Here is a 19,687-nt window from a genome sequence, read left to right as displayed (position 1 = left end):
AAGGAGGAAAAGCTACCCAGATTCCTTCAGTACAAATATTTCCAGTGACAAAAATTTTAAAGGCTTTTACCAAATTATCAACTCTTCAGCAGCAAGATTGCTGCAAACCTCACTGACTCAAAGAAGCAATACTCACTCTGCGTGTTGCATGCAGGTATGTGCCACATAGTAATTACCCCCTAACTCATGAATTAAATTCTACTACTCACGTGATGAGAACAGGCTATGAAAATGAGCACTAATCAGACAAATGAAAACTGGAACCTCATTTACTTCTAAACATTGTTTTCCTCTGACAGTACATAAAGAAGCAGTGAAGGCAACAGATTCAATTTGACAATAACCTCAGGAAAACAGATATTCGCAACCTTTCAGAAATGGACTTGGCACTACATTTCTCAAGGAAGCAGCAAGTAACACCGCAATAAAGAAAGCCTAACTGTCCAAAGAGAGCAAGATGTCATCTGTGCTTGCAACCATGGTCTGGATGGCACATAACCAAGTGCAGCTAAAGACATGGATTCAAGGAGCACAAAGGGACAAAAATATACAGAAAAGCCTCTTCTTGGTAACAATTTCTGGGGTTTTTTTTCATTTTAGCATTTTCTCTCTGCACTACTTTACTGTTTTCCACAGCTCAGCAGCATTTGGACTTTAAATGTAAACCTGTTGCTCGCTCTATCAGTTACTCCCCATTTTTGTACGTTTCAAATCAGCAGGTACTTTCGTACAGCCCTCCTAACCGTAGGGCTCAAGCCAGCTTTGTTTAAGAGGAATTAAGTGATTACTTGGTATCTTTTAAATGGCTGAAGCAAGTATTTTGAGATACATTTTAGGCTTACTGTAACAAAGTAAGAACAACCTCTTCTGTCACTGTACCAACAGCCTCCAAGCCTACCTTTACCTACAACCCTGAGCACAATCCCCCAAGTCATCTACAGTTAACAAGTCAGAGAGACAGGAAACAGAAAATGCAGTTTCTCATTTCGACCATGAAACCAGCTTGGTATCCAGAACATTACCTTGCCTGTGCTTTGTAAGATTGTAGTTCTTGTCCTCCATACTCTCTCCCTGCTGACAATATCTCTGGTTACATCCACTTCAGCATCAACAAAACTTCTCTGTTTAAGAGCAGTTATGTCATCATCCAGATCAGTTTTGATAGTGGATCTTTTCTTTGCCATGATTTTTGCTTTGATAGCAGCAATTTTTTCCACTGACATGGCTTCAGACAAGGACCTAAATAAGCAAAAGTAACAAAAGAGACCAAGTAATCGCACAAACAATTCTGAAAGAATTTGTGAACGAGTAACTTCATCCTGATTAGTGTTTATGGCTATGCTACAAATCATAAAATAGTCACCTTACATATACTTGAAGATTACATGAGCTTGGCATTGCTGTTTTGGGCATGAGAATCAAACTTCTGACAAAAGACTCCATCCCAGTATGAGCACAAAAAACATCAAAAAATCCCAGCTATAACAAGCAGAAGTAAAGATCGCAGATGTGAAACATCGGGACACTTCCATTTACAACATCATCCAAATTGCAGCTCCCTGTTATTTCTCATGGATTACAACTTTGTGTCCAGTCAATCGATCCCTGGCTGCTCTGAGGCTTTCAAAGCATTAATCTAAATTTCAGCTGAGGTGCTGTTATGAGGACCTGGCCAGTTGGAAGATGCATTACCTTTGCAGAGCATGTAGGCCAAACAAACAACAGATGGTAGTAACTTTGTCCACATTAATCTGTGTTTGAGATAGCCCAGTTCAGTCCAAGAGTGCAACATCTTTATCTGTTTGCTTTTAATTGCAAACACAGAATTTGGTTGCCAAACAGTGAGCCCTATTGTTTTGCAGGTGAGCTGAAGAAAAAAAATAAAAAAGGACTGAATTGCACAGTCCTAACTGTACATACCCAATTCAACTTTACATGATTTTTTTGTTTAAGATTACACTGAAAAATTAATACAATGAGTACCAGTTGTGAAGTATTCTCCTTTAACAACTAAGCTACTGGAAAGGGAGCTTCTTTTATGTTGCTGTTGACCAAAGTAACAACAGTGACAAGCACTGAGTTCCTACTCACTGCCTGTAAATGTTATTTGCACTGTTTTTTAAAAAAGCAGTCTTTCACATTCAACATAAAAAAAAAATCCATAAATACACAACACAAAGTCATTCCTAATAACACTCAGTAATCCCCACTGCATCGTCTCACAACTCCAAAATGAAATTGTGATACACTCAAGCTAGTATCCAGATTATTAGTTTATACAAAACAATGTGCATACTCTGATTTTTTTGATCCTTAGACTGTCTCATTTTAAGTCAGGTCTGAATCTTTTTTTTTCCCTATAGTTTCCTTTTAAGTACACCTACACAAGAGGCAGAGAGAAAGAAGTCATTCAAAATACGTATTTTTCATGTGGTTAGGGTAATTATGGATTCTACAAATGCCTAAACTCTGCTATATTAATCGTTGACAGGCTGTTACATTTAATCCCAGTAAAGGACAGACAAGCATTCATAGTATTGTTTACACTCAAGAGATAAATGTCTCAAGAACGCAGTCAATCAAGTGAAACTACTTATCTGCAAAATCCAGTGCAGACAATTCATACCCCTACACCTTAACTGCAGGAAGCATGACTCCCATTTCACATCATGGGAGCTGACACTCTAAAGAAATTAAGAAGCTACCTTTACTTTCATACTTCTGAACTCCGGTGTTTGAAAATGAGCTCTTAAGAGTCTGATATTGTACTAAGCCCGAGATCCTTAGCATCAACAAGATGTTGGAAGAATTTCATTTCCTCTCTGCTTGGCATTGGGAAGATATGTTGCAAAACTCAAAATCAGCTGTCATCCCATGCAAAGTTCTGGATGGATACAACGGAAGAGGAAAGGTGATGGGCGAGTTTTTAAGCACCTGAACACAGATTACTACTTACGGCAATGACAGTGCGTTATTCTCTGGTGCTTACTGCCTCTTCGGAGGCAGGCAGCTCACCTCTGTGGAGTCAGAGGCTGTGTTACCCTTTGATCTACTCCCACAATGTTCTCCTCCTTTTGCATACAAGATGTTCCTCAATACAAGATATTTTTTTCTGGAATAGAGATAATCAGCTCCCCCTTGCAGTTCTGCTCATTGTATCTGACTGCTTTAAATAAACATCATGGCAAAAGAAAGCAAAAATGGCAGACTTGGTAGGAGGAAGAGACAACTGTCTGCTCATTTCCGAAAACAAACCAAATCTCACGCAGTGACAGCTGACCTTCCACTCAAGAACAGGAGTCTGATTAGGCATGACGTTCTGCCTCCTCAGACATTACTACTGATAGCACCTAAGGGAGAGAGACTTCCACTGAGAGCTGTTGGACAGAAGTAAAACTGGCTGCCTTGAATAGCAAAATAATAGTTATCATTCCTTTAATTCAGCATTACCCATAAGAATAATTATTCCTACCTGATCTGCTCTGTTTGCACGATACCTTCTTTATGTCCTTCCAACCGAGCTGCCAACCGCTCCTTGTCAAGACGCACGCACTCTTCATCCTAGCAGTAACAGTAATGTTTAACTGTAACATTTAGTATTTTGTGCATTCTCTTTATAAAAATAAATACAACTAGAATTAAAGCCATGCAGATTTTTTTTCTTTTTTAATACATTCGGAAGGACAATCTACATTTCCAATTAGTTTTGATCTATGCACTAGCACTAACTGTACAACTATTGGAAATTTCCTCTCAAGAGCCACAAAGTATAATTAGAAAAATTAAAAGGAAACTAGCAATCCCTCATAAAGAGCCTTGCTCAGAGAACAACTGAGAACAACAGAAAAATCAGAAAACTTACAGCTGGCAAAGAATGCACACATTCAGGTATGTCAATACATATACACACATACATATTCACAGGTAAATTTGTTGGACACTCAGATTTGCCAGATATTTATTTAATCAGTGACATTTTTAAAGAAGAAAAAAAGCTCAGAACTTTTATCTTGACACAAAACTTTTATAAATGGCATTCCTAGTGAATATATTAAAAAAAAAAAAAAAGTCCTGAGTAAGGAAGCATCTAGTAACTCATACCATGTTTGAGACAGACATGTAATTTGAGAAAGCAGCAGAGAGATGTAATTTTATGCCATCTTCTCAGGTTCTGGTACTGCTGCTACCACTTGTGTTTGATCAGTCTTATTCCCCCGCAAAACTTAAATCAGCTTCAAGCCTATCCTATCACTAGAAGTCTGTTCGGAAAGGCTGAAGCACAGCAAAACCATGCCCATGTATCAAGAGAGACCTGGAAGCCCTACACGGAGATGGTCTCCACATAACTTAAGAGATTTTACAGACTCTGAGCTACCGGAGCAGCAAAGAAACAAAAAAGAAGACAGCCATAAGCTCATTAGGCTCATATGCAAAATTCTTGATTCTCCAGATTACGATAGTGAAGATCTACAGTTTCAAACATACTGGCATCACAACCACATAGGGTAATGTAGAACAAAAATCTATAGATCACCAAAAGGTCATCTCGCAGCAGTCATCTGCTCGTGTGCCATTAAGAACACATAAAGGTTTTTTGTTCTTATGCAGTTATAACTAAGCACAAACATGTTGAAATCCAACTTTTTAATAAAGGAATTTATGTATTTTGATAACCCTTCTAAGAAGAAATCTAAAGCCTTAGTACTCTGAGGCTATCTATACAGCCAGATTTATAATACCTCACAGAGGAGACAACTGGATGAACATAGTTTAAAAAAAATATATCAGGAAAAACAGTAAGTCAGTTTTTAAAACTAGAGTTAAGTAATACAATGTGTGCAATAACTAGACACATTGCTTCTGTTCAAGAGGCCCTTGTGAAAATACACTTACATTAATTGATTAAGACAGAGCTTCAGATGATAGTAATCACTGGGAGTTTCATATACTGCTATAAAGGGACTAAAACAGTAGGTAAAACAAAAAAGTATCCATCAATGGGGATAAGACTGGCATTTAAGTTTAATGCCAACTCATGGATGGCAAATAACTGTAACAAGTCATTAAACAGCACTTTTATTCCAATGCCCTAGCTCTTAGCAGACAATTATAATACAACAGGTACTTACAGATATGTGGTCAAGCTTTCCCCTTTCATACTACAACACGTATCTAGCAACTACAATTCCAAGTCTAAATCACAGGCTTCAAATTTAACTCCTTCCAGTTTGTGTTCACACTAACACAAGTGCTGTGTGGACCCAGAGGACAGGTACCGAACTGAACTGCTACAAAAACAGATATATACTGTAATTTACCACCACCCCCATTTTGTATTGATGACAGTCATTACCTCTATTCTTGGTTTCTTTGCTTCTGCTAATATTTCATCTGCTGCTCTTTTAACTACAAGAAAAAAAGGACATTAAAAATGCAAGATTGTAGTAGAGTTTCATAAAATAAACCTCAGTTATTTTTTAGTTAAACCGTACCTTGAGTGGACCGTTGAAGGCCAATTTCAAGTGGAGCGCTTCTGTCTATGCTTGAGGAGGTTGCTGTAATCAAACACAACATTTCATTTAAGTACGAAAGATTTGAAAAAGTATTTAAATATGAAAGGAAGGAGGACAACAGACAAATTGCAAGAATGGAAATTCTAACTAGATATTAGGTAGCAAAGACAGTGTCAAACACTGTAACTGCAGATATTCAGAGCCTGATTGAATATGAAGTTAGATCAGGTTGCAGTCAGGGTCATTTTGGCCCTTCTTTGAAAAGAAGACTGAACCAGATAACCTCCTGAAGTCCCTTCCAATATAAATTAGTCAGTGATTCTATGTATACATAAAAGAAAACAGAGTCAAAGATAATTTCTTTATAACCTGGAATCAAGATCTATTAATTTGTCTAGTTTTTTGGAATAAAGATAACCTCCTGGTTGTTTAAAATACATACCTAAAAAATGGTTTACTGCTCATATTACAGAAATAATCTCATGTTCCAGTATTCTTAAAATTCTAAGACTACCTACAAAACAGAGTAACTTACAAAAGTAAGCCATAATTATCTTTCAGAGAAACCTCTTTTCTCTGACTATTGTTAAAAAATTTTAAAATGATGGAATACTAGGCAAATCTGCCAGGCTGACAAAGCAGTGGTTTGAAATATTTTACTGAAGATTTTAACCCACACACTTATTACATCAAGATCAATGCACTACCGAAAGTTTCCCACAGTCTAGAGAAGAAAAAAATACCAGTCTAAGCATTCTAACACATAACTATTGACCAAAAGCTGTTACACACAATAAACAATAATAAAAAAGTAGCTCACTTCTAAACATGCATGTAGGAATGCAGCTGCTAAATGCAATAAAAATAATGAAGTTCACAACAACAAAAAAATAAAATAAATACTAACTTCATTTGAGAAGTCTGAACACATTCAGTTAAGCTGCAAATTGACCACCATTAACCATCCTTCCCCTCCTACCCCTCATTTGTGCCATAAATATGAAGCAACAGAGTGCACTAAGTGTCTAAATTAAAAAAAAGCATCACTCACATGTTTCTCCATTTAAGTATGCAAGCAAGTCTTTCCTATCAGGTCTTCTTACCACAGGAATGTTTTCAGTCTGAAAAAACAGCAAACTTGACATTAAACCATTATTCCCCCAGAAAGTCTCTTGCTCAACATTTTCCACTTTTATTGAAAACTACTCAATTCACACAAATACAGCAACACATGTCCTGCCTCCCAAGAAAGCATAACCATCAAGCTTAAAAATGCAATTACTTCCTAGAGATTGTTCAGCTACACAAAACAAAACATGTTTTCTGCAATAAAACTGAAAGAGAGGACAGTCATTTTCCTCCATCACATCAAAACTTGCAAAATAAGATTAAGAACCACCTTTTAACATATGTGCTTCTCTGCCAGGAGTCAGTGCTGGTACACAAATCTAGTATTTCAATTTTGTTGTTCCAATTATGTATAACACGCAGCACTGCTATATCAGGTAACCGTGTGGCATGGAGGAAGATGAAGCACAGGCTCATAAAAAGCAGTCAAATGGAAATCAAAAACACACTCTTTCAGAGTTTCCCTATCTTTATTTGTAGAGCTTATTCAATACATTCTTTAATTAGATTACATACTTCTGATTCTGCTGCAAAGCTACCCTGCTGTATTTTTCTCTGTTTTGTAGCTGCTTGCAATCTCAGCCACTAAAGGATCATCGAGATTGGGATCACACAGAGAACAGATGGACAAAAATACTTTTGAAATAGTGCTGGAGACAACTGTGACTGTAGTGTCAAAAAAACCGCTGCCATTACTGTTAATATTTGGGTGACAGACTCTTCCTCTAAATGCAACCTGGTGGTTTGAAGGGATAATCTGTTAAGAAGTGAATTGTCAAGAAAAATATTCCACCTTGATAGGGTCTGTCATTTGATGTCTATGTAGGCATGTTCCTTTTCAAACACACACGCACTTTGTTGTGTTATCTTTTCTCCTTTCCCCAGCCAAATTCATACACTGAAATGTTACTATCATTCCCTGAAAATAACTAAGTACTTATTACTTAACACAAACAAAACAAAATAAAATATGGTCTACTTACTGCAGCACGGCGGACATAGACAGGATGCGAAAGGTGCACATTATTGAGCAGGAACAAGATAGAATCCAAAGTGTAGTATTCCCTGGGCTGGCCCTCTTTCCCTGTCCTGTAAAATCATGAAAGAAAGATTTTAACATTTAACATCTCCGTCTCTGTCTCATGCACACACTTTTGTAGCAAAGTTCTCTTTTCTCTCCAGATGAGAGTTCAAAAAGCAAGCAGTAATATTATTATCAGGCTATTGCCAAACTAGTGAACTATCAGTTGTGTTAACAAATATGAGAGAGGGATATTTATTCTTCCAGCCTCTTTACTGAACAAGTTATAAAAACTGTCCAAAATAAGAGCTGGAAGGGTTGTAAAATATACAAGCAGCAAGACTCGGGAAACTTTAAGAACACATTCTCCCATATCTCAAACATTTATTCTGATTATCAAAGGAAAAGTCCACCTTATCTGGGACAGCTAGAGGAACGTAACTGAAATGCAACTGAAAAAAAGAGGTATTATGATGTACTCTTCAGGTATAATGGGACAGAATTTTCACCACTAGAGAAGGCACAGTAAAGAATTTGGAATACATAAATTCCATGAAGTCTAGAGAGTAAAAAGTTCAAAATGGTACCAAAAGGTCAAGATAAGGAGCGAGCAGAAAGTAATTGCACACAGAACTAGCAAAACCAAAGTGGACTACAAAATCACAATGGGAATACTCAAGTCAGATCACTTCAGAGCAACACGACAGCATCAAGTTACACCTCAACTTCAAAACAACCTGTTTGAAGAAGATGCCTTTTAAGTCTAAAAAGGAATGTGCTCTGTGTAAGAATTAAAAAAAGAGAACCACTAACAAAAAACAAGGCCCAACAAAACCCAGTGTTTTAGCTTGGTTCCACGTGCTTCGAACTTGATTCCCCCCTCACGCAGGTCCACACCTTCATGCTGTCACCAGACAATTCTGTAGAGGAAGCAATGCCTGTTCCAGTTTCAAAACAAAGCCTGCTCCCCAAATACTTCATCCTCTCTGAGAAACTGACCTTTCCATCAGTTTCACAGCCCTCAGCGGGACCAGGAAATCAAGGAGACCAGGGATTCCACGGCGCAGGCTTGGGACCTGCCAGACCCAGCTCCAAGCAGGACAGGGCTCCTCCACACTGCCCAGCTCCCATCCCCAATCAGCCAGCTCACCTCAAAGCCTGAGGAAGATGACCCACCAAACAACCAGGCCAAAACTGTAAAACTTAAGACTGGCACAGAATTCTAATGAAACCAGAGAAGGAAGAAAGACTTCCACTAAAACCATAAGAAGGAGTTTTCCTTCCAAGTGCAGCAGCTTTACTAATGGGTTACCATCAGTATCGAAACACACATCACAAAAGTGCCAACCACACTGGGGGAAGGGAGAGGAAATAATAAAAAAAACCACTTTCTTGACCCTAAAAGAGCTACACAAACAGCAACTAAACACAACAGCAGTATGTCTGTTTTCTCCATACTGCAGATATAATGCCAGTACCGCTTTTTGTGCAATTACTTTCCTAAATTTATCTAGATTTAAAGTGTCCAGTAATCTGTTCAGAACTCATCACTAGCAGTAAGGCTGAAAACATTACTTTCACAATGATGCCTAAGAAAACCAATACACGAATAACATGCAGAGGAAAGAGGTTGAAAATACAGTGAGAAGAGGAAAAAGGATCTTTCTATCCCCATTCCTTCCTTCCGAAAACTTAGCCTGCATGATCTGCAGGTGCACATGACATTTTGTTGCTGAAGAGAAAAGGTAAGACACATAGTATCTGTCAACTGCTAAAAAGCCAAAAGCTGGTTTCACCATTAGGGCCAACAGAACTGGATTCCTCAGCAAAGAAGTGTTAGCCCACTTCACTGTTTCGCTGCCAGGATCTAAACATATTCAGAGCACTGGTAGAAACAAAAGCTTCCTCGGTATAGACTTGGCTCTGAAGTCTATGTCACATGATACAGTTGCCACTTCATTTTAAAACAAACATTTTAGATTACCTCACTTCAGAATAACTCATTATTTCTTTGAAGTGCGCCATACCCATTGAACATTGCATAAAAAGTCCAGGTCGTCATCTACTCAGGTTTTTAGCAATATTTAGCAATAAATTGCATCATTTGGAAAACAAGTACTGAAGGGTTATTTATTAATTTGAAAATACAGTATTATACAGCCACAGGCACTGCCAAAGCTCGGCAGGGCATAGCTGGTACTTCATCACTTAAAACCACACACACAAGAAATCCCCATGCTCATTATGGGTCTAAGAAGATGTTTTATTAGGGGGGGCGAGATATTGCACTTTAAAGGGACAGTATCAGACAGACAACCAGCTGTAGGCAAGGAGAAAATCTAAGTCTAAACTGACATTTCAGCACCAGTTTGTATTCCTTCCAGGTTTTCCAGACAGAAAGAACCTTCTCAGAGAACCAAAAGCAAGCTGATCTGAAGGTAGCTCACTTCATTCAATTTACAAACATTCCAAGTAGAAAAAAATCAAAATCTTAAGATTCAACCTTAAAAAGTCCAGTACTTGTATTTTTTCTGTAATGTTTATTAAAAAAATATATCTCTTATGAAAAAAACCACAAACCTATAGCTTAAAAAAATTTACATAATGCAAGAGAGAAAGTTCCACCTGCTTGCTTTTAACACCAGAAATTTGTTTCCTGCTCATCCATTCACCCTCAAACTGTGGGTGCCAGGAGTTTATTCATTTTTAACTGCTTTATTTTCTCTTTCATGTTTCAAAGCATGAAATTTTACAGAGGTACTAAAGGCCTGTGTCTCATCCACAAAAGAAAGCAGTAATCTTTATAAATACAAGACTAGGCATGCAGAGTATCACACAAATTACAATACCCATGACCAGCTGCTCACTGTTTAAAAACTTCTCAGCTGTGCATACAAACCCTCTGCTGGGTAAACAAAGCAAGTTAGTTTCTCTGTTAGATTGGTTCCTTCCTTTGGTTTAGAAATAGATTCTACAATCACTCTTAAGGGGCCACAGATCAGCCCTTAGCTCAAAGCACACAAAACAATCTTAGACAATCTAGCCTTCCTCATGTGCCAGCAGGGGTATTCATATAATTATTATCTGGAAACTAACCTGGATCAAAATTAATTTCTGCTTTCCCCACCCCCCCACCCCGGGTTACTTTTAACTTGGCTTAGTTCCTCAGACCGATTCATTGTTTGGCTGACACTTGTGCTAGCACAGAGAAAGGCAGTGCAGGGCAGCGCTGCCAACTTCTGCCAGCCTGCTCAAGGAGCCACAGTGTTAAATGTCTAGTGGGACTACTTCTAATTCTAGCAGGGACAGAATGCCACCACGGCTGCTCAGACTTGCATTACTCTCTCCAGACTGGCAGCAGAGATGCAGTTACAGCAACCGTGCTGTGGACATCTAAAACAAAAGTCAAGATTTGCTTCACGAAAAACTAAGCCACTCACAACTGCTCAGTGCAAGCACAGTTTGGATCCTGCAAAGTGACCTGAATAAAAAAGTTTTCGAATCTTAAGTTTTAAAAATTGTTTCTCAAAGTCCCTACATAAGTCTGGCAATTACTTAAATTAACAGATCCTAAACTGTGGTGCCAAAGCTACTGGCCTTGGCTTGCAGAACTGGTCTCATTTTTACAGTGTCTTCAATGTAAAGACTAGACATCTATAACTCCACCAGGGTTCACAAGAAATGTTGTGAACTGACAGCAGTCTGACCCTGCAAAAAGTTCAGAAGCCACTGGTCTAAACCAAGATTTACTAACTTCAAACCAACCAACCCACACCCTCCAAATCCTACAACACGTTTATCACAAGGATTGAGGACACAATCAGCCATTACAAGGTTACTGCTGCTGTTCTGTCTAGCATCTTCTGTTCACACAGCTCCTTCTTGACAATGAAGATAAAGCTGCCTGAATGTACATAATGAAGTTTTCATCTCCAGCTGCTGTCTTTTTGTCTTTTGTTCACAATTTCTAGGCCTAATTCAAGGTCTCTGAGGCAGTAGCAGAGTTAGGGTGGCATCTCAGTTTCTCTGTTCCCTACAGAAGAGCAATGAAAACTGTGTCTACTTAACGGTTACTTGTTACTGCTCGAAAAAAGAAACTTGTAGCAAGGAAACCACTGCAATTCTCTATGCAGTTGCTCAGCAAAAATAGAACTAAGAATTTTCAAGAACTTCAGAACTTAACTGTCTATCCAAGTATTTTCCTTCCGCTTCAGTCTAGCCACCAGTATCCCCCACTTCTGCCAGGCAGAGCCAATACATCCCAAATCAGTTTCTGAAAGCTTAGAATAGGTAATGAAATAGCATATTTCTAGTTTTAAAAAGAGTGCAAAGTAAAGCCAGTTAAAAAAAAAAATCTGTCTACAAGTTCACAAACACAGGTTTCTTTCCTTTCTCTCTCAAACTAGAAATAAGGACATTGGATCAATACTAATATTCATGTCATAACTATAAAAGCTTTAAAAAAAAAAAAGCCATCCCTGGTCATAGACTGAACTACAAGGGGGTTTCTGGCAAACCTGCTGGTTCTCCTGTTTTTCCATCCAGCTTCACAGGATAACGTACTGGCTTTGATCAGTTCCTGAAACGTTCTCTATCTGATACTTAACAATAAGCAATTTTCTTCTCTTGGATTTAAAAGAGATTCATTGAAATCCTTCTAGTCAGGACATTAAAAGCAAGCAGCTCCTAAATTCAGATGAAAGAACTCCCTTGTGTCACAAGCAATACACACTGTACCAGAAAAATCAACAGGTACAAAACCTCATTTTCTGAAGGTTTTCTGAAAATAAGCACTGCACCTTTTTTAAAAAATCTTTCACGCAACAGGAACGCTATCCCTACTTGTTTACAGCAATAAGGACAACTCGGCGGCTGCCAGCTCTCGGGCCGGGAGCGGGCTGAGGGGCCCGGCACAGGTGCGCACGACCCCGGATCGCCACAGCGGGACGCCGCTGCGGGCCTCGCTGGCTTCCCCGCAGCCGGACAAAGCTCCCGGGGCAGAGCAGCAGCCCGGCTGAAGGCAGGCACTAAGTACGTGCCGCCCGTTTTCGCCCAACCCCCCGAAAAACTTGGAGGCGCCGCCTGCCGCCATCTCCCCGCCGCAGCCCGCACAGCCGCCCCGCCGCCTCCCCTCGGGCCGCAACGACAGGCCTCGTCCCGGCCCCGTGGTTCCGCCGGCCCAGGGCAGGGCCGCCGGCCGGGCTCCGGGGGCCTTCCCGGAGGAGCCGCCAGCCCTTCGTGCCCGGCCGGGAGCGCAGAGGAGGCAGGCCCGGCCCGGGGCGAGCCCGCCCGGACAGCCGCTCCGCCGGGACCCAGCGCCGGGGCGGAGAGGCGGCGGCCGGCGCCGCCGAGGGGCCCTGCGGGAGGCGGCGGCCAGGCCGGGCCTCGCTCCCCGCAGCGGGGCGCCGGGGCCCCCCAGGCGCTCCCCCGCAACTTCGGGGCAACTTCTCCCCGCGCCCCCCCGGCCGTCCCCTCCCCCGGCCGGCGGCCGCCCGCCCCGGCCCCGCCGCTTACCCCCAGATGACATAGTTGGTCTTGACGTTCTTGGGCCAGGAGAACTCGCCGAAAATCACCTCGTCGCCCTTCACCACGATCTCCTTCTTCTGCGTGTTGTACTGCCGCAGCACGCTCAGCACGTCCGCCATCTTCGCTCCGGAGCCGCCGGCCGCCGCCGCTCCGCTCCGGCCCCTCCGCCAGCCGCGCCAGGACCCCGCCGCCAGGCCCCGGGCTGCCCGTCGCGAACGCCTGAGCGCCGCCACCCGCGCCACCGCCTACAGGGGGCGACGCCGAACCCGTCGCCATGGCGCCGCGCGGCCCCGCCCTCCGGCCGCCAGCTCCCGCGGCGCGCGGCGGCCCTCAGCGCCCCGGGGCGGCTCGGCCTGGCGATGGGCCCCGTCCCGCTGCCCACCGGCCGGGCCCGGCTGTGGCCGGCGCAGGAGGTGCCGCGTCCCGGCTGAGGGGCTTTTCACCGGGGCCGCCGGAGCCCCCTCCCGCCCGTAGCAGCACGGGGCAAGGGCTCCCCAAAGAGCCCCGCACGCTGTGCAGTGGGAAGAAAATCTGCTGGGGCCTGGCTGTGAATGGGGAAAAGGAGAAAAAAAAAAAGGCCTGAAAAACCAAACACAAAAATCTCTGCTTCATCAATCACAAAGATGCGGTTTGATTTTGAGAAGAATCAGCCGTCAAAATCGGCGGCAGCACAAGTAACTGGGAAGGGTTCCTTGGTTCCGCAGCTGGAGCAGCAGCAGCAGCGGGGCCGGGGCGCAGGCCGCACCGCCCGGCCTCACCGCGCTCTCCCGCTGTCCCGGGTCAAGCCCTGCTGCTCCAGCACACAAACAGTGCAGGCGAAGCGCTTGCCCGCTGAACCCTGCTGGCATCCCCCGTGGAACACCAGTTCGTGCGATTTCAGGCCTGGCAGAAAGCCCTCACGATGGCTCGTTCTAATCTTTGGTGCTCAAAGTTGTCTTAACGCTTTTCAAGGCTGGCAGAAAATGCCATCCCATTTTAAATCTGCAACAGGCAAAATCGCACCATTTTTCTTCCCATATGTAGCACATACTGAGACCAACAACACAGATTAAAAGCCAACAGTTTATACAATCTCCTGTTGTGAGATGTTGGTGGTACCACCATTCATGTCAGAGCTACGCAGCACGCTGAGTATCGCAGGTATATTTATAACATTTCACATATAGTGTCAAAATAGTCTAAATACACAAACATACTACAACACATGACATATTATACCAATCACTCGCAGTATTTATTTTTCAATTGCTATTATTCGTTAGGAGACGAAACCATAATGAATTAACAGAATACTATTTGCCAGGCTGGAGCTGGAACAACTGCTGGACCTACAGCTGATAAAAAATTGAAGCAGAACTTGAAACGCTTCCAATGGGCCAAGAGCTGGTTTTACACCTCATCCAAAAAACCCTGCTACATCACTTAAACCAACGTTGCCCCTTAGGCAACACATCCCATACATCTGCAAGAATACAAATGATACTTTCTTCAGCAAGTTACAAAGTAACATTATGTTACAAGACACAGAAAAAATTCATTTTAAGCTGTGCTGTGGTGTGTGCTCAGTAAGCAGCAAGTGAAGCAGCACGTCATCAGATGCAACAGGGTTTATTTTCATGTTTCAAGAAAATGTTGCAGCTTGGGCTTGCTTTTTTCAGTTAAGGATGCCCTCATTATAAGCTCCTATTGCGAGTTTACAAAATATTTCCCACAGATCGGCTTTGGGGAACACAGTGAGATTATTAACCATTATTTTTATCACCAGATCAGGACTTGATAAGAGATGTCAGAGCAACAATTTTCACATGGCATTAGGTACTGTTTTCAGTGTTGTTCATCAGTTTTGTCACCGATTAGGCTGGAAAATCATTACCTGAAATGAGAAAGCATGTTACCATTCAGTAAAATTAAAGTATATCGCATAGGTGCAATCTTTCGATTGCATTTTATGACAGGTTTACACAGAGCTGTAGTCTGACAGGTTATACTGATGATTTGTCTGACATGAAAAACAAATTGTAAAACAAGGTTTGGCAATTTTACATCATAGGTAACTCCATTAAGATTAATAACATCAGGAAAGATTGTTCAAGTCTTATAATGCAGGAGGAGCAAGACATTCTGTGTCTGAATACACCATGTTCATTTTTATACGCACATGAACAAGACCAAGTCAGTACGCGTTAGCTGATTTCCCCGCACTGTTTTCTAAACCTTGGAACTGGCTACAGAGCAGTGATCCAGGGCACCGCTCCGCACCCCTGCCCAGCAAAGAGGGGCAGAGAGGGTTCTGCAGTGCTGAAACTGCCATCTAGGTCCCCGCCGGGAGACTGGGAGGTTATCGAGCAGCTACGCTGGGCCAGGGACACGGCTCGGTGGCAGGGGTACGGGTGTGCCAGCCCCCGCAGCGAGCTCCGGGGGGCGGGGGGGGCGCGGAACGCGCTTCCCGGGCGGGCCGAGGCGAGAAGACCCCAGCACGCTCGCACGAAGTAAAACCTCCCGGCACGTTAATCCTTTAGGACGATGGAATGGATTTTCCGGGAGTCACTAGAACCGTCCCACGTGTTCCGGGGTCGGCGAAGCACCCAGCGAGCGTGAGTGCCCGCTGCCGGCACCCGCCGCGCCCGAGCGGTCCCGCCCGCCGGGAGCAGGCACAGCCAGACAGGCCGCGGCAGCGGCGCGCCGAGCCTCACACCGGGCGGGGCGCAGGCCCCGCCGACACCTTTAGCACCGGGGTCCCCCCCGCAGCAGTGCTGCCGGGCGCCGCTGCCGCCCCGCCGGGCCGGGCCGCTCCCCGCTCCCCGCTCCGGCCACCGGGCGCGCGGCGGGCAGCCCGCGGGGGCGGGGCCGGGGCCTGAGGCCGTGCCGGACCGCCGTGAGGACTGAAGCGGCGCCCCGCCCCTTCCTGCCGGCGCCATGGCCCTGCAGGGGGCGCTGCGGCGGGCGGCGGCGCTGGCGCTGGGGCGGCGCGGGGGGCCCGGCCGGTGGGTGCGGCGGCGGGGCCGGGGCCGCTTTCGCCTTCGTGCCCTCGGGACGTGGGGCCGGGGAGTGGCGCGGCGCGGCAGGGGCCGCCCGGGGTGGGGTGGGGAGCACGGCGGGCCGTGCAGGCCGCGGAGCAGCACGGCGGCGGACCCCGCTGCTGTGCTGGAAGCCAGCGTGGCCCCTTCTGGTAGAGCATCTGTTAGGGCCGCGCTGGGACGCTGGGCCCGGACCGGTATGGGTTTTAACGCTTGATTAGAAAAAAAAAAAAAAAAAAAAAAAAAAGGTGTATTTTGCTTGTGAAGGCGGCCGTTTTTCCTTACTGCGGCCTGCAGCGTCTCTATGCTCGTCATCCTGCAGGCATGTCAGAACCGCTGCGGCTGGGGGTATTGGGGCTGAAGTGAGTTTACGTGTAATGGAGAAATGACATTAAATGTTTAACTGACACAGGATAAAGCCAACCTTTATTTTGTGAACTGTAAACCGTGTCATTTGTTTGAAAGCTCAAATATCTGACATTGATTTCTTTTTAGTTTTAGAATGGGGAACAGTCTGCCTGCTTCTGTAGGATTGTCTCATGATGCTGCTGTCAATCACATACAGGTAACTGTTTACATAATATTTGTTTTCAACATGTTTAAAAGCCACAGTTACTTAAATGCTGTATATACAAAGAAATTCTGCAAAGAGTTCTGCACGTTGGACCTGGTTCTTACCTTTACCATGTGATAGTGGCAGCATTGTTTACCCCCAGCCCTGGAAGTTGATCTTCCCAGGCTGTGCCATGTTAGGTTTTCTCAGACCTGTATTCAAAATTTAGTACTGCTGGCAATATTGGGAATTAAACCTTGTAAAATGATGTATATCAAGTAAAGTAAATATTTGAAAAGTAAGTTGGTATTTAAAACAAATTTACCAAACAGCCTGAAATTGCCTTGAATTTACAGTAAAGTAATAGGAGCCTTTCTTTTTCCTGTTCAGAACCCCTTTTTGTCACTCTGCTTGCCACCGGCACGTCCCGTTTGCCTTACGGACCCAGAAAGCCATACTAAATACTTCAAGGAGAATGCCGCTTGTCTGGCAGGCCGTAGGTCTGTGGCTGCAGAGCAAAAGAGGGCTCGGGGTTGGCACCATTGCGTGGCTGTCATACCATGTGCCCCGCCGTCATTCCACTCACTTTCGGAGTAAAGCGCAGGTCACACGGCTTCGTGGGTGCCAGCAGTGCTTCTGGTAGAGATTGTCGGTGCCAGCTTGCCTCTGTTTCTCTGCTCCCACAAGACCATAACATTCCTGAAAATTAGATACTAAGTTTTAACTGATTCCAGGTGTTCTATTCAAAGAGTAGAGCATACCTTTTGCTGAAACCTTTTAAAAGCTTAAGCAGAATGGGAGAAGTCACCGTCTTCCATGTAGTTCTGCCTGCTGCACTTGTGTGCGGATGCTCTTTGGGATCTGGTCAAGTGCAGCTGCACTTTTTGAGGCCGAGAGCCTGACTTTCTTGGTGGTTGCGTACAAAGCAGTTTCTATTCTGATGTGAAAGTATGGGATGCATTCCTAAAGGAGCTGCTAGGCCACGATAAAGGTCTTCAGAACAAACCTGAAGTATGTTTTGCACCCACCATTCAGGTGATGGTATCTTCTTGACAGATACCTTGATAGAATTCATTGCTGTCTGCTCCTTGTTTTTAAAAAGTAGTTCATTCCTTGCCTTAAGATTCTTGTGGCTGTACATTAGAAACAGGGAAAACTTGCAAGTTTTTCATTTGGTTTTAAAAAAAATGAGAATTAAGTATGGTGTTTTGGAAGAGCCTTCGAAAGTCACCAGCTATTGCTGTAGCACAGCTGGGAACTCCTCAGTTGTCCCTGTTAAAAGTACCTCAGAATGCCCTTTACAAAGAGTAATTTTCCTGTATTTGTTACCATGATAGCAGACTTTTAACTTCTGTGCAGTGTAACTTGTATATTTGTTTTCATGGCTGTTCGATACTGTTAAAATACGCTGACTTAAAAACAAAGCACACTGACTGGAATGCTTTTGAACATACAGGACATGATTTCAGCAAACTGTGTGGTGATTTTCTCTAAATCAACATGCCCCTACTGCAAAATGGCAAAAAACCTTTTTGAGAGTATGAATGTGAATTATACAGCTGTAGAACTGGACATGAATACAAATGGAAGTCAGCTCCAGGACATTCTTGAACGGATGACTGGTGGCAGAACAGTTAAGTATATTTTCTTACAGGTAACAAGCAAACTAAGAACTTACACTTCATGGGTTATGACCATATCAAGTTCTTCATTTTTTTGAGGCATGTAAACTTGGGATACAAGCTCCTAAATTAAAGGCAAGGTACTGCAGAAGGGTTCTGTGCCATCTCTTTCTCTTGAGACGCTCTGGCTATCCCTCTGAGGTGATCTTTTCCATACTGCCACTAAGATAAAGTCTATTTTCATTTGTAGAGGTATATTTAATCCATTGTGTTTAACACATCTTGTAATTTCTTAATTTTATAGTTTCACTTGACTCTAGTTTATTACAATCTCTGCTACAGTGACTCTATCCCGCTTTTAAGGGGCACGCAAACAAATTTTCCCATCTCTAAATATTGTGGAAATGTATGAATTATGTATGTATATTTAGTATCACTGCACAAGAACATAACTGTTGTGTGTATACTAAAGTCCCTGTGGGCTTGCTTAGATTTTTATCCTTTTTCCAAGGAGTAACTAATGCAATTTTCATTTTCTTGGTAGGTCCCAAGAGTGTTTGTCAACGGGACTTTTGTTGGAGGTGCTACAGATACTCAGAGGCTTCATGAGGAAGGCAAACTGCTTCCATTAGTTCACCAATGTCAAGGGAAAAGAAAATCCTGAACAGCCATCTAGCTTAGCTTAGTCTTCCTTTGTATAAACAGAATTTTCCAAACAAATTTAAAGATGACAAATATACACTGCATCAGCTGGACTCAACAACTTCAAATTACAGATTTCCGAATTGGAGATCGCTGTCTGACACTGACTTGACAGACTCAGCCAATCACTTGGTGTCCTTGCCTCAGCTTCACCACACCCAGATTGGTGGGGAAAAAAATGTTGTGTAACTCTTGGGGCTCTCAGTGTGAGATAGCAACAAAATGACATCACTATTACGTCCTGATACTATGCTTCCAAGAAGTATAGACAAGGAGAACAATCCTGTATTTTTTTTGCTGCAAATTACTTCGCTTTCTGGTTTTGTTCCAGAAAGTTTATTTGTACAATAAATAGTTTAATGGTTCCTTTAAATTTAATTCTTCTTCGAATGTCAAACTGTAATCATGAAGATCAAGTATGAAGCAAAACAAGTTTGTAGTGATAGTGCTGTGTGCATGTCCACGTCCCTTAGCTTTCAGTGTCTTATCACCTTGCTACCAAACTGTATGTCCACTTGCTACAGAAAATGGAATAAAGATTCTTGCAGCTTTCAAGAGGTAGTCAGTTGCTTTCACCTGTACTCCAAAGCGCCAGTCTATACAGT

The 19,687-nt window shown here is 43.3% G+C and overlaps 3 protein-coding genes across 5 annotated transcripts in view; 1 reads left to right on the top strand and 2 right to left on the bottom strand.

Annotated features, from left to right (window-relative positions):
* CDC73 (cell division cycle 73) overlaps positions 1 to 13,379 on the bottom strand; it is a 112,837-nt gene extending 99,458 nt beyond the window's left edge. Inside the window, exons 1-7 of the mRNA XM_055815073.1 lie at positions 13,177 to 13,379; positions 7,625 to 7,730; positions 6,565 to 6,634; positions 5,493 to 5,555; positions 5,354 to 5,406; positions 3,473 to 3,561; positions 1,023 to 1,239 (exon numbers count right to left, since the gene is read on the bottom strand). Coding sequence (XP_055671048.1) covers positions 1,023 to 1,239; positions 3,473 to 3,561; positions 5,354 to 5,406; positions 5,493 to 5,555; positions 6,565 to 6,634; positions 7,625 to 7,730; positions 13,177 to 13,307 — 729 coding nt within the window. The 5' untranslated portion in view covers positions 13,308 to 13,379. The remainder of the gene's footprint in view (positions 1 to 1,022; positions 1,240 to 3,472; positions 3,562 to 5,353; positions 5,407 to 5,492; positions 5,556 to 6,564; positions 6,635 to 7,624; positions 7,731 to 13,176) is intronic.
* LOC114011213 (ubiquitin-conjugating enzyme E2 D2-like) lies at positions 7,145 to 7,557 on the bottom strand. The gene is given in 4 exon segments (XM_055815036.1): positions 7,145 to 7,200; positions 7,203 to 7,378; positions 7,380 to 7,459; positions 7,552 to 7,557. Coding segments are annotated over 4 exon segments (318 nt in total).
* Positions 13,380 to 15,638: 2,259 nt separating the features above from the next.
* Positions 15,639 to 19,637, top strand: GLRX2 (glutaredoxin 2). 3 transcript variants are annotated; one of them, XM_055814808.1, is made up of 4 exons: positions 15,639 to 15,782; positions 16,701 to 16,770; positions 18,215 to 18,391; positions 18,925 to 19,637. In XM_055814808.1, exons 1-4 carry the CDS (start codon positions 15,712 to 15,714, stop codon positions 19,042 to 19,044), a joined length of 438 nt encoding a protein of 145 aa, XP_055670783.1. In that variant the 5' UTR covers positions 15,639 to 15,711; the 3' UTR covers positions 19,045 to 19,637. The 3 variants fall into 3 exon arrangements, with proteins under 3 accessions (XP_055670783.1, XP_055670784.1, XP_055670785.1); XM_055814809.1 differs by lacking the exon at positions 15,639 to 15,782 and adding an exon at positions 16,063 to 16,172; XM_055814810.1 differs by lacking the exon at positions 15,639 to 15,782 and adding an exon at positions 16,515 to 16,567.
* The last annotated feature ends 50 nt before the right edge of the window (positions 19,638 to 19,687 follow it).

Source organism: Falco peregrinus, chromosome 10, assembly GCF_023634155.1.
Source record: "Falco peregrinus isolate bFalPer1 chromosome 10, bFalPer1.pri, whole genome shotgun sequence".
NCBI lineage: Eukaryota > Metazoa > Chordata > Aves > Falconiformes > Falconidae > Falco > Falco peregrinus.
Note: the sequence above shows the minus strand (reverse complement) of the source record. Positions and strands in the feature narration are given on the sequence as shown.

Coding starts and splice junctions, on each gene's coding strand:
- GLRX2 (XM_055814808.1), top strand. CDS start 15,712: ATGGAATGGATTTTCCGGGAGTCACTAGAACCGTCCCACGTGTTCCGG. Junction 15,783..16,700: donor CGGCGAAGCACCCAGCGAGC/GTGAGTGCCCGC, acceptor ATTTCTTTTTAG/TTTTAGAATGGGGAACAGTC. Junction 18,392..18,924: donor GGATGACTGGTGGCAGAACA/GTTAAGTATATT, acceptor TTTTCTTGGTAG/GTCCCAAGAGTGTTTGTCAA.